Below are 14,464 nucleotides of genomic sequence, written 5' to 3' on the forward strand. Positions count from 1 at the left end.
ATCACTTGCCTAAACAGAAAATAGTCTTGACAAAACATTTCAGAATTTACTGTGTTGAGAAACTCTGAACTAGGAAAGAAATGGGCACTGGGATTGACAGCTGGATCTAACCAATGTTTTACAAAGATAGACAGTTTACAACAGCCTGATATGAGGAGATGTTATGTACACGATTCATAGAAGAATTGTGGCATGAAAATATTAGCATGAACCCTGACCAGTCTTACCTGCTTTCTATTCACTAATCCAGTCTCTAGACTTACTATAACATCTGCAATGTCCAAACTATTTCAAACTTCATTTTTGATTGCAGCTTAAGAAATCTCACTCTAAATATTTTTCTCATTTTGACTAGGAGGTAAGGACTTGCAACTTTTATTCCTACACCAAAAATAACTGAGCTACATTTAAAAATGTTAGGATTTTGAAGGATTTATGTCTTTAATGATGAAAACACAGGTGCCTGCAGTGTTGGGCAGGGAATCTTGTCATTGCATTTATGACTTAGGTGTGTGAATTTTGCCTAAATCCCATACGGGATGCTTAACGATCTGGTTCACTGTGCTGAGGGAGACAGTAGTGTCTGTGATGTGAAAACAACATGACAGGGACCTAGACTAGCATCTGCATGTGCCATCACCCGTGACTCCAGGTTCTTGGGTTGAATTTCAATTTAGATTTAAAAGCCTTGATTTCCTGCTGCCAATTCTTGGAGTCACAATTCCCAGTAAAATGCAAGTGTATCTGGGAGAAGTCAAGAAGTTAATTTTGATTTTACTTTGTAATTTATAAACAATACTCTCACACAAGACTGTAATTCACAGTATAACAGCTGTGTTACCAAAACTGAAAGGATTTCCCAATTTCAGCATTCTGCTTGCATTTAAAAATCACTGTCTAGACCAGACTTGTGCTAAAACAATATTGTCTCACATTAACTGTCATTACCATAAATTTCTTGACGTAGGAGTTTATGTGCTCCCCCTCCCCTTCTGGTGCTACTGTAATTCTCTTCTGTTACTACTCAGTTTTAGTAGGAGCTATGTTGTATGAAGTATGGAGGAAAATGTCTTCCCCCATTATAAAACACAAACAGCCCTCCTGCATTTGCTTCTGATTCCTCTGGGCTTCAGCGTTTTGGAGAAGTCAATCCAAGACTCCTCATGTGTGCCCAGATATCTCAAAACTACTTACAACTGCTGCCGCCAGCAGAATGAGGGTCAGTAAGGGCTGGTACTACCAACAAAGCACTTAAGGGCACAGTCACATTTTCAGCAGCTGTTTAGATAGGTGTAAACCACCCACGAGATTAAAAGCCTCCCCAAAGGAAAACTTAAAGCCAAAGCTGTCTGGAAAACATGGCCCATATTGCAGGAGCTACACCAGGCTGCCCTCAACAAATTCTTTGGCTTGTCATGTTTGAAGACGTGGTGTCCTCCAGGAAGATTTCAATTCAGTTTTGCAAACACAACCTCCTTTCAACTCCTGGAGGACAATCATAGGCTTCTGCCAAGGCCCAAGGTCCTCTAGAGTAGCACACCAGTGTCTGTACTTGTGCAGTGCACAAGGTGATGTGGTGAGTGCCAGGCTTGCCCTCAGCTCTCCTGCTTGATTGGTCATTCAGAGGCAGATTTCAGTGATGGCTCCAGCTCACCTCTGGATCCATGATGGGTCACCATACCCATTCTGCCACCGGGAGTTAGGTGACAGAAAACCTAAGGAGAAGCCCTTTCTTATTCTTTTATGTACCAGTGCCTTGAGGTTTTTATTTCTATGACAAATTCCCATGGTGAAAGGCTATACTGTTAATGGTCAACAAGCCAAATTTGAAAATTTTAGTTGCATTAAAACCTCCTCAAACTTTAAGAAGTTTCACTGTTACCATACTTCAGACTCTTGCCTGCATACAGACATTGTGACCATCTGTCCTGATAGATCCAAATGTCCCTAGCCTTCCTACAGACACTGAAGGAACCTTGCTAGCTTTCTGAAATTAAGCTGTACATTTGTGCTGATAAAGTTGCCAAAAAAGTTGCTCCCTTCCTGCAGTTGATCATTTTTGTTTTGGCATTTTCACTAGCCCAAATCATTAGTTAATTAGATGCATTATCTACAAAGATAAAGGAAAAGATTTGACCTTGAAAAACAAAATAGTACAATTACAGCCTGGAGATTAGAGTCCTCTGGAGTGACGTCATTTGTTTTGGCTTTGCACTGACTTGATTTTATTATTATCTCAACTGAGAGCTCAGGGCAAACTTTCTCTGAGTTCAGGAGCTGTAAAGAGCTAACTGTTTATATATATGTGCAAGTATCCAATGAATCAAAGGCAGGTTCACATATTCGGACTCAGCTGTACTATATTACAAGCTTATAATGACCTGAGATAAACACTTTTAAAAAAGTTTCTCCCTCCAAATTTCAACGGCACCAATGTTTGACTGGACATGTTCATCATCCAGACAGAGGTGATGATGTGGACTCCCCACCCCTTGCAGGAGTTGGGTAGAGCAGAGATGGCAAATGTTGCCAACCAGCAAGTGAGGAGTTCATGCTGAATGTCCTTTCCCTGCCTTGTGCCATCTTAAGAAAGTCAGTTCTGGACTGTTTTTTCCTCAAACTTTATACAGGATAAAACTGACACTGACTGCACTAAGTATTTGCTTCTACTTGGACTTCTGGCTTTAATCCTTTCCCATTTCGAAAGCCTAACTTCTACTTCCAGAGCCTCAAATGAAGTCCAGTCTTCTTTGCAGTGCCCATGGAGAATTCTGCATGCTCACAAAGTGTTTAAGGGTTGACAACAGCAGTATTTTAGATTTTGAAGGGTCAACATCATCTGAACTAGCTTAATCTCTTGGATCTGTGAAACAGCACTAGAAACACTGTCTAAACATGTACTCCATTCACCTTGCCTTAGTCTTGGCTGAAATCCAAAGACAAGGAGGAAAGCAGATGTAGGGAAAAAGAAACAGTTAATTGAAGGCCACATTCTGAGCATCTCTAGGTCTTTGAGGTCGTTACAGCCATGTCTAGGGAATATGTTGAATTTCACTGGAAGTTTATACTTTATTTGCTACCAGCATCTAAGTTTAGCTGACCCCTCAGAGTCTCATGAGCTTTCCTGTCACTACATCAACTGCATCAACCAGCAGTTTTCTAGGCGTAGGTTAAAGAGCAGGCCGCCACTTGTATAAGGACAGTTGCAGCAGAAACATTAACACACCCCCCGACCATCTGGAGGAATTGTAGCTGGCTCAGGCAGCATGTCTCCTGATGGTCCCAATCAGGTTGTCACACAGTCACCAACTCCCCAGTTACTTCTTTTACCAGTTGGAACCCCTAGCCTTGAAGGCCCTTAGTAAGGTACAGACCTGTACTGAATGAGACAACATTACTGCACTGGAACGCTAATCAACTGCACCTGGAATGAAGCTCAGATAATTCCAGCTGAAACATTCCTGGTGAGGATCCAGGTGTTCCCAATTTACAGAAGGACACAAGGCTGAACTCAAACCTAACAATATTTAGAGAACCATCACCCAAATGGATCAGCTTCACTGTTCCTAACCTTCACCTAGACTCCAAAAAGAAGATGGATTTACTGGGACACATCAGGACACTTAGCACTGAGGATGCAGGGGTGCTGTGCCATCCCACATGAGATAGCTTTGGTGGTGTGTTTGTGCAGTTCCCATAGCCAGTGCAGGGCAATGGGTCCTGGCTGGGCTGCTGCCAGGCTGTGTGGAATCATCTGATGATCAATGTGGAGCGGATGCAGCGAAGGCAAGAATGTGGGTTGGGAAGGGACACCGGAAACATCAGCATTATGTGTGAAGGCATTATAAACATGGGAAAAGGAGGCCTGGGATCATGGTTGAAGAAGGAGAACAAAAACAGTTTGTGTTTTCTTTCTTGAGGCCTGGAGTCTGGGTGGCAGAGGGATTCTCTGAATTCACCAGCCTATAATTTTGTTACACATATTTGGAAATATGTGGGTTAAATGATCTACTTTCATTTCCCATATTCATGTTGTTGAATGAATGATACGTCTCCTCAGGGTACACTGAGACACTTCCAAGGACTGGAAAGTTGGTGTTTCCTCCCACCCTTCATTTATTTGAACTGACTGCTGAGTTCTGTGTGATCCTATTCATTTTCTATGAAGGAAATTAGCTAATCATCCATCAGAGTAAACACTATATTTACCAGTAATTGTACTTTAATTCTGGAATTCTTAATATTTAACAGATTTATACAAAATTTATCTGGAGGAAGCAGAGGTGAAGATTTGTCACTGGATCTACCTGTTGATACTGAAATGTCTAAAGAGATATGAAATGCAGTGTAAATGTCCCTGAAAGTCCTCACAGTCCCCTTAAGCACAATAAAGGCCATTTGGAGATTGATTCAGTTGCTCATATACAGTTATTTAGTGCCATTCCATACATCCCGGTGGGATCTGCAATACATTCGGTTGGGATTGGGGACACTAAGAGCATCCTGTGCTTTTCCAAAGCAGCAGCTGAAGACCAGACAGGACATATCAAAGGGCACTAGATGGGTTCATTTAGCAGATAATTGGGCTGTCAGTGTCTGCAGTGACTGGATGGACTGGAATTTTATATCTTTTGGCTTTCACCATTAGGTGTAAGCCACAATAGTGTTTTAAAAGGAAGTAGAGATGATCTAACCACCAGCAGCTATCAGTTTGAATGGAAAAAGAGCTTTTAAGGACTGTGCTTAGCAGGCTGAAGACTTTTTGTGGCTGACAAAGATCTCTGAGAGCAATGCCAGCATCTTTTCAAAGTGCCTCATGGTGCAGACACTGTGCCTTGTAAAGGCAAAAAACTTGCAGATACCTGGGCTGCTGCTTTTCACTGAGGTCTTTCCAGTACTTAACTTTAATCGCTTAAAAAGTGCAAAGTGCAAGTCTAGCATCAACTACTTAATAATAGCTTGACCTGTCCCTTTACTGTGCTCTCCCCCGAAAACTGTTTAAAAGCAATGTCCATAACATCAATATTTGACAAGGAGGCTTGTTCATTCTCACAAGGAAAGGGATTGCTGTACACATGGGTTAAATCACTGTGCCTAGACAGCTGATAATAATGAAAGCATCTTTCAAGATGAGGCACTTGATTGCTACTTTAAAGCTTACTGGTGAAAGGAATGTGTAATCTCTTTTTTTATTGCATTTGAAATGAAATAGCTTGTTTAAATATTAGTCATCTGGATTTATATAGCTCATTTTTAGAACTGGGTTAGCACCTGGCAATCAAGCCTGAGTAAGCATCGGGCTACCCCAGTCGTAGGCCCTAGACTCACAATTTGATTTCTCTTTCCTCCTTTGCAACATGTGACAGACTTTTTCAAATATAATTTCCTTCCCACTTCACAGTAGACACATCAGTACACTCACACCAGCTGCCTGACGGCAGACAGAAAGCCTCCTGCGGCCTGGCAAGGGGAAAGCAGCACTGCAGCCACTTTTCTCCTGCCTTTGCAGGTCAGCAGCAGGGCTTGTCCCAGTGCTAACACTGCTCTGCCGCTTCTGCTGTGAGCAAGAGCAGTTCCCTCAGACACAACAGGGTAGCCCAGGTGCAAGAAAACAGAGTTGCAATGTATTTCATTTTCTGAATATTAGAGGAAGATGAAGGGAATTTTCAATATTACTGTCCATAATATTTTCCTGAGTGTTGAAGGAGATGTTTCTGCTGTTAAAAACCTTGATCTCTGCTTTTTCAGCTGTCATTGTAGTTCCTTTCCCAAGTGTTTCCAACCACTGTTTTTTCTGCCTTTGTCTTAAACTCCTGTAGCGTGGCACAAATTCAAAGCGCACTCCTGGCAGAAGACACGCTGCAAAATTCTGCCTGGCCTCTGCCAGTCTCAAAACTCTGCAGAAACCTTCCTCATGTCTGCTGCACATCTGGGGATGGAGCTGATAAACAGCCAAATGATGCTACCTAATGATTTCATTTCTCCTGGGGGAAGTGCTGAGAAGGATAATAGATATACTTTGCAACAGTGTTCCCAGCAGAGTTTATCTAAGCAAGGAGAAGAATTAATAGGCAGCCTTTTAGGGAAAGACAAATTTGCGGAAATATAAAAATGGTAAGGAGATTTCCTGAGAAACAGAACACCTGGGAACTAAAAGTATCTGAACAGAGTTTGGCTGTGCCCCGGCACCCAGCCAGTGCGCGTGCTGCTGGCGAGGCCGATTGCGCTGCTGAGGGGCTCTGCCTACGTGTCCACTGTCACAGCTATGCGAGGCGACTCTCCGCAGCCCAGAAAGGATTCACGCATCAGGATTCACGTAAATACTGACTGGAAGGAAACTCTGAAGATCAGCTAGTCCAGCCTTTGGCTCGGAGCAGCACGGTTGCCAGCACCAGATTGGGACAGCTGTGACTTTGTCTAGCTGTGTCTTGAAGCCCTCAAAGGGCAGAGACCCCGCAGCCTCTCCAGGCAGCCTTGCCTATGCTGCCCTCCCCTCCCCAGGGCAATTCGGCTTGGGCAAGTCAATAAGTACCCAGGGCAAGAGTGGAGCATGCAGAGGTAGCCAACAGGAAACAGGCTCAGGTTATGCCTGAACTGGTGCCTGATGTGGGGCTGCATAGCTGGAAGTTAGGAAGAACTGGGCAATCTGAATATGGCTAGGAGCACTGTTCCTTAGCTGATACATACACTAGTAAGAAAACTGCTCGCTTTCCATTGACTCTTAATATGTCCCTGAATTTTGTTACAGTTTTAAGCAAATTAAAACAGTGAACCTGACTGACCACTATAGTAAATCAGTATAGCTCCAGTGCCTTGAAGAGAGCCCAAACTGCAGGTTTGTCTAGGCAAAGTGTTTGACTTTTTGTCTACTTATAAATTAATTTGGCTTGGACCACATGGACATCCAAGCTGCATACCCTGCTAAACAGGAGGTTATGTAAATCAAGGGGAAGCATAGCACCATCTGTGTGGGTGAATGGGAGTGGAAAGAAAGCATTTCTGAGGGCTAGGACGTTACGGAATCATTTAAAGCCAAGTAATCATATATAATATAATGAAAGGAGGGAATTTCTCTGGCTTTCCTCCAACAGCCAAGCATTATTCATTGATCAGAAAACAGATTTCCATCTCTTCTGAGAACATTTCTTCCATTTGCTAAGTAGAAAATGACAAATGAGCTAACTGTGCCCTCTCCCACATTCTTTCTCCTTCCATCTGTCCAGGCATCCCCATCACTTCACCCTCCCTCAGCACACTGCAGCCATACCAGTGTCTACTTACTTGGGACCACTAGCAACCTCGGGGGTGGCGGAGGTGGAGGAGGCGGTGGTAACGGCGGAGGTGGTCTACACTGGCAAATTTGCTGGCAGCTCTCTGTGACTTTCTCTGCTACAGGCTTGGAACATGACTTCTGGGGCTCGCCCTGAGTGATCTGTGAAGAAACAAGTCATTGTGTGAGCAGCAGAACCAGGGAAAACTGATTTTCCATAAACACGTTTCTTGGACTTGCGTTCCTGAGTGGCACCTCTGACACCTGATGCAAACTGAGCTCACACCACAGCCTGTTCCTCAGCGAGGCCACTAAAAGTGTCTCTTCCCTACATGGTCTCTTTTTTTTTTTTCTTCTACTTAACACCGTATCTTCAAGACTTCTTTCCCTCTGTCAAATCTGGTTGAAATTGGCCAGCTGGTTTCAGAGTTATTATGTGGTAGGGAGAAGGCGGGTACTGGCAGACAATATGATTACGTAAACCTTCTTTCCTTAGGAAACCCATCTAACAGTATGCATTATTCACAGGGTTGCTGCTGCAAGCCAAAGAGAGATAATAAAGATAACAAGACATTTAGGGTTAGGATTACATTCATTTTCCTTATGGCAGAATGCAAAGCCAGACAAGATCTCTCCTCTGTATTGTCAGCCTGTCTTTGGTGTTCAGAGAGCATTTTGGTGAGTGTTTCAGTACCCACTAGGACAAGAGCCCACATTTTGCTCATCTGAGGACCATATAAATGATATGGTCAAAATGGAAATGCCACAGACTGTGACTTGTAACCTCTCTAGCGTGCAGTGTAGGTTAGTAATAAAGCTGAAGATGAGGCATTGAAAAACCCGAGAGTAGGTGTCACTGGGCACTGGACAATGATTTAGCCAGTACTGGTCATGACAAGCAGCATCTATTAACAGCATATTTTTCTTACCGTCAATAATATTTACACGACTAGGGATTTAAGGAATATTCAGTAACTGTAAGATTTCTAATCTTATGCTATGAAATAGAGTAAGCTGAAAAAGAAAAGGAAATTTGGTGAATGTTGCAGGAACTTCTAACTGGTGTTAACTTCAGAGGTCTCTAAGCCAGCTCTTTCTGAATGAACTGAGACTCATACAGAAAATACAGGATACTGTTTTAAGGATACAAAGCCTAAAAGATTAGGAAGCGCATTATCTAACAAGCATTTTGAATTTAGGATTAGGAGACCACCCGGGACAGACCCATGTCTGACTATAGCTAAGGGAATTCAAGCGAGCATTCAACTGTTGTCTTGAACTGGGATAGTCTGCTGTATTTTGGTTTTAGGAGGGTTACTGTCCTAATAGTTTCTGTCTATCACATCTTTTTCTTTAATTAGCTCTTATCCCTAAGAAGACAAACTGCTTGTTCCAAAAAGGATGTGCTTACAGCAGCCTTTCTGACCTGTTTTAGGCAGGTCTCTTCCACCTCCCTGCCAATCCCCAAGGCTGCCCTTGATCACCTTCTCCCCCTCCTTTCTTCTGCCCAACCTCTTTCCCCAGCATCTTTGGCCCCTTCCCCTGCCAGTCTTAAGCACGCAAAGTTCATCTCCTTTTTCCTTTCCCACCCCAACCTCCCAGCCTACAGTACGGCCAGTAAGCTTCTCCCTGTTGCACAACCCACAGCTTGGGACCAAGGGCACCATGCTGCTGCTTGGCTGTAGGAAAGTTGCACACATTCAATTCATGTATTTCTGGCCAGAAAGAAAGACATGGCTAATTAAAACAACATCACTGCATGAAGGACATGTTCACATGCATAGCCAGTTTCTAAATGCAGAAGGATACATTACTCTGGTCCTGGGGAAATGGAAGTAGGGCTTTGTTGATTAACTATTTTAAGGAGGGAAGAAAGGAATGGAAAAGGCTACGCATAGCTGAGTTGGAAGAAAGGCTTGGCACAGCCCAAGTCAGAAGGCTCAGTTCTTTAAACAGCTTGTCAAAATCTATTACCAAACATAAAGAAAAACAAATTCAGCACAAGTGATTTCCAACTTTCCCCTTTACCATCAGGTAACAGTAAGAGGATGGTTAAAGACCATCCCAGACAGCTTCCCAGAACTTGCACAAACTCTCTGAATGCTTTAATGAATCAGAGTGACTTTGCTTTATAATCGTTCATGGCTGGTAATAAATCTGTCTACTAAGTAGTTTTGTTTTGTTTTTTTAAGTAAGTGATCACAATCAGCAGAATATCTTCCATACCATTTTAGCTCTTCCACCACTGTTAATGTAATATGTTATTGTGCTGATTCTTTCAGCAGGAGCCCTTCAGCTACAGTGCCAGCTCAGTGTGCTGGCAGTGACAGTCACCTGGGGTATCTCCTGGGTCAGACTAGTGCGATAACATTCACAGTCCTCACAGAGGAAGCAGGACAATATCTCTCCACTGGCCCCTGGAAGCTAATCAGGAAGCAACTACTAATGCCTAATTATCATCCCCTGCCTGGTGCTCCAGTCGTTGAATCCTACAGATCACTACAATCACTTGGGAGCCAGAGAAGTGGGAGAGAGCACAGACAGGGAAGAATAACATTGAACAGACTTGGAGCCAACTTCATCTGCAGACCAGAAGCAGCTTTGTGTATACATGTCTGAACACGGTGCTGGTAAGGAAAAGCTACATTGACTTATTGCTCTAACTTAATATCAACCAGGACCAAAATGCTTGGTCTGTCTTTTTTTAGAACTATTGACTGCTTTTAAATCCCTGGAGGCTCTCCTACCTTGGGCTGGTAATAGAATGTCCTCAAAAACTGGTGGATATTTTTCTCAATTACTTTACAGACAAGATTAACCCTATACATGCCCAGCCACTCTCTACTCATGCACTTTTTAAATATTATTTCTAAAAGAAGTTGCTTTGTCTCTCAATATCAGTCTGATCCTTTATCAAGATTCCCCATGCTAACTTTGAAATAGGAAAGAACTGACATTCAACAGAGTAGGCTTTGTCACCTATTTGTTTCCCTACTGTTGTCCCTCAGTAAAATGGTTGTTAGAAAATAGTGTAAGGAACGCAGGCATTACCTGGCCAAATGGTTGTCTTAGAGGATTAGTTTAAAAGAACAAAGATGTTGGAGATTAGCTGAAATCTGGCAGAAGAAGGAAAGACATGAATCGAGGTTGAGGGTCTTGAGGAGGAGAGAAATAGTCAAGGACTACAAGAAGATTAACTAATAAGATAGTAGCAAGTAGCAAGATAGAATTAAGAAAAAGAGAGAGGACATTTGGCTCATTTTCAAGAAAAAAAAATCCCACTGTTGATGCCTATTAGTCTTCTGAAAGGAAAGAAGGCTATTACTTGTGTCTTCTAAAGGTAAGCAGAACAAATCACTAGAAAATATGCTTTAGGGAACACTCGTGCTCTGGCAAAGGATGATGAAATAAATTACTCCATGTTTCTTTTCTACTGTCTGCAACTGAAGGTAAGCTGCCTCTACAGGAGATGGCAGGAGAAAAAAAGGCATGTTGACAGAGCCTAATCTTTCTTTGGACAATTCTGCTAATTAGAGTCCAACCTCAAACTTTACTACTTGCTCATTTTGCCAGACATTAACACAGCCCCGGAATGGCTTCAGCAGCACTTTGCAGATAAGGATTAATCAAACACCCGCTGGGCTGCCCGTCAGTTCGAAGCCCTGAGATTGCCTCAGCAAGGCGTCATCTCTGGAGATCTATGGAATAGGGCTTGTTCCCTAGTTGTTATTTCTGCGCTGCTCAGTCATTCTTCCAGTTGTTGGAAGTGCAGTTAACATCTGTCTCCTTGGCCTATCTAAAACTTGATTTTTTTGTTTGGCATGAGGCTTTCTTAACACATTCAGCAGTTTGCCAGATTGGACATACATGTTGCCTGGACTTAGAGGTGATGCATTTTTCTCCCCTCTGAAAATAGGGAGAGAGTTGACGTTATGGATTTGTGCATTTGATGTGAACATGTTTTGTAAAAAGGGCAAATGTTTTTTAATATTCATGCAAATGCAAATCTGATCTGCAGATATCCAGGGAAAATCAAACAAAAAGTGATACTGTTGATTTCCTTTTGTATTCCTGCAGCTGAAGTTCATATCTATGACATATTTCTCTTTAATCCAAGATTTCCTGTAGAAACAGTGGTCCTTGTCCTGCTTGGCATAGAGTGGAAGAATAAACCTGCATGTGGTCAGAGCTGTTTAGGATTTCAGCGGAGTCCCATGGGGTTGCGGCAGTCCATGAACATGCTCTACAGTGCAGGACGGATCCAAGAGCTGGCAATAGAGGATTAATACAGTCCCCAGAGGGTGGCCCTCTTGTAACTTTCTGAATCAAGTAAAAGGAGGAAAGCTTGAAAAGAAAAGTGCAATTGACTGAAAAAGCACAGAGATCTCTGAAAGCCTGCTGATGTGGCAGGAGCTTTGTTCCTTGGAAGCAGTCTACACAGATGAGATCTCAACACTGCTGCTGAAATCCAGAATGGCTCTGCATAATTCACAGCAGAGTTAATCCGGATCCGTGTTTATGAAACCATAAAAAATGTGATCCCACTACTTATCATGACACTTGCTGTTTGTTTTTAAATATGTCAAAAGCCTCAGATAGATAGAATTGTCTCTTCCTTCTTGTCATTGTGCTGGCTCCTTCACTAATAAAAAGATTGTGTGTTTTATTTTTAAATAAGACAAATGCTTCTCCTCTGATTAGTGTCTGACTGATTCTCTTAAGTGTCTCAAGGTAGGACCTGAGGAGGGAATGGAGGGATGTGGGTGGGAAGGCTGTTGCACATCTAAGCCATGGTATGGCAGAATGGGTGAAGAGGAGCTGGGGGAAGAAGAGACATGAGAAAACATGATGGCTGCCATGGATGGAGCAGAGATGGGGGACCAACATGATGGGACATTAGTGGATTAGTTGAGGAAAGTATGGCTTGGAAGACTTTGAAGATAAGAGCAAAGATTATGACTCAACGTGGAAAAGAGGAGTCAAGGGAGGGATTTAATGATGAGGGAAATTTGGCCGCAGCAACAGGGAGGGCTGGTGTGCCTGTGAAGGTGTGCAGTGCTGGCAATCACTGCCAGAAAGCCTGGGCATGAAGAGGGTGACACCATCCCTACAGGGCCTGCAAAAGCAGGGAACTGTGTGGACAGAAAGAAATGGGCTGATTTGAAAAACACTGCAGGAGAAAAGGCAGCAGGGATTCAATATGGGCTCGCTAAGATATGCCTGGACTACAGAGATTCATTAGCTGTGTTTAACCATGGCTGTATCTCACTGCAGACACTAGACTAGTCCAGACCTCTCCTTTCCATTTGTATATGCTGCTGGGATCCTTATATACATTCTAGCTGTGGAACAGGCTGGCAGAAAGCTTGAATATGAGGAGATTTATTGTTTGGCCTTACATAGAACAGTAGGGGACAACACAATTATAGATGAAGAATGAGGCAACAAAACTCCTAAATTATTGCAAGGAAAGGCTGGGCACCCTGGCTTTCACATTTTCCAGAGCCTCTTTCAGTTCTTATAAGTGTACTTATTTTTGAAAGATCAGCTTAGATCACCCGAGTAGTTTGCTGGAAAGATGTTTATGCAAGTTTTTTTTTTTTTTTGACTGCTTGATTGACTGACTGATTACAGGGTAGAGGTTTCAAGAAGCATCTCTTTTTACACACTTGCATTTCCCTTAAAAATACACAGTTACAATTTTAACTCATACTTAGCTACCTGAATACTTGAGCAGGACAGCAGGAGGGTAGTGCTGGCATAGATTTTTATGACGGGGCATGGCTTAAAGGAAGTTGTTTTTGCTGTATTTCTGTTCATTTTAATCTGTAAGAAGCACAGATCCTCTCTGTCACTCATAACAAGAGACAAGATGCTAAAACAAACAACATCTCTGTTTAATCTTTTGGGAGTCACTAAGTTTGGAACAAGGAGTAAAAGACGTGGAGTCTCCCCTATGTTTTCGCCAAGCAAGAAACTGCAATTGTTCAGTTTTAAACAGCACTTGGCTAGCTCATATATCACTCCTCTGAAGACATATATTATAAATAAACTTTAAACTATCAAAGTGACACATTTGAGTTCAGCTTTGCCGCTGTTCTGATTCTCTGAACTGGATGGGCACTCTCCCTCTCAGCACAGTAATTTCTCTCAGTCCATCTGCATAAAGGTTGCTGGTCGTCCCACATTACAATCAAGGTCAAACCACATAACGGCACTGACAGAAAGCTGATTCAGCCTTTTCCCTAGAAAATCCTCAATTCACAATCAGCATCCGAAACCCACGGCAAAACATTAGCAAAATTAGACTTTCAGAGCTCGGCTCAGTGCATTGCTTGCTCTGTACATCTTGCCACCTACAGCAAATACACTTACAACCCTCTTGTCGTCAGCACGCTAAGGAAGTCCACTATTCTTAGCTCGGGGAGACCAAACCGAAAAGCAAGTTCTGCGGTCGCGGGGCTCGCATCCATGTGTTGATCGCTTAGGCGCCCAGCGCAGCGAGCGCAAACAACGCGAATCGCGCCCGCAGGATCGGCCGCTCCCCGCACCGGGGGGCCGCCCGCCTCACCGCCGCCGCGGGGGGAGGCCGCGGGCCCTTTCCGCGGCGTGCCGGCGCGGGGCACCACGCGTGGCGGCGCCGAGGCACACGCGTGCCCGCGTGCGCGGCACACGCGCGCCCCCGGCCCGGGCGCCCCCGGCCCCGCGCTCCCCACCGCGCCCCCGGGGAGCGGAGCCCGCGGCCGCCCCCGCGGAGCTGCCCTGGCTCCGCGCGGCCGCGCGGGGCCCCTCGGCGGCGCCGGCCCGGTGGCGCCGGGGCCGGGCGGGCCCTACCTGGATGGAGCCCCAGAGCGGGTGCAGGGCACAGTGCAGCAGCAGGGAGGGCCAGCAGCAGCGGAGCAGCCCCAGCAGCTCCCGCAGCAGCATCCCTCCTGGGCGGGCGGGCTCCGGGCGACCTGGGGACTGAGCGGAGAGAGCCGGCAGCCGCGGCGTTGGCTCGCACCCATCCCCGGAGCGCGACTGTCCCAACTTTAATTCTGGAGGGGAGGGAGGGAAAGAGGGAGGGAAAGAGGGAGGGAGGCAGGGAGATGGGCGGGTGGGGAGGGAAAAGGGTGGTCGGGAAAACCCAGCGCCCCGCAAGCGCCGGCTCTCCTCAGCGGGAGGACGTGCACCCACCCCCGGCCCTCCCCTCGC

At 44.6% G+C, this 14,464-nt stretch overlaps 1 protein-coding gene across 2 annotated transcripts in view; it reads right to left on the minus strand.

Moving 5' to 3' along the window:
- The window catches only part of PRIMA1 (proline rich membrane anchor 1), a 54,578-nt gene extending 40,325 nt beyond the window's left edge, over positions 1–14,253 (minus strand). For both annotated transcript variants that reach the window (XM_067295622.1, XM_067295623.1), the window contains exons 1-2: positions 14,105–14,253; positions 7,282–7,432 (exon numbers count right to left, since the gene is read on the minus strand). In XM_067295622.1, the coding sequence (XP_067151723.1) occupies positions 7,282–7,432; positions 14,105–14,197 (244 nt within the window). In that variant the 5' untranslated portion in view covers positions 14,198–14,253. The remainder of the gene's footprint in view (positions 1–7,281; positions 7,433–14,104) is intronic.
- Between the last annotated feature and the right edge of the window lie 211 nt (positions 14,254–14,464).

Source organism: Apteryx mantelli, chromosome 4 (genome assembly GCF_036417845.1).
Source record: "Apteryx mantelli isolate bAptMan1 chromosome 4, bAptMan1.hap1, whole genome shotgun sequence".
NCBI lineage: Eukaryota > Metazoa > Chordata > Aves > Apterygiformes > Apterygidae > Apteryx > Apteryx mantelli.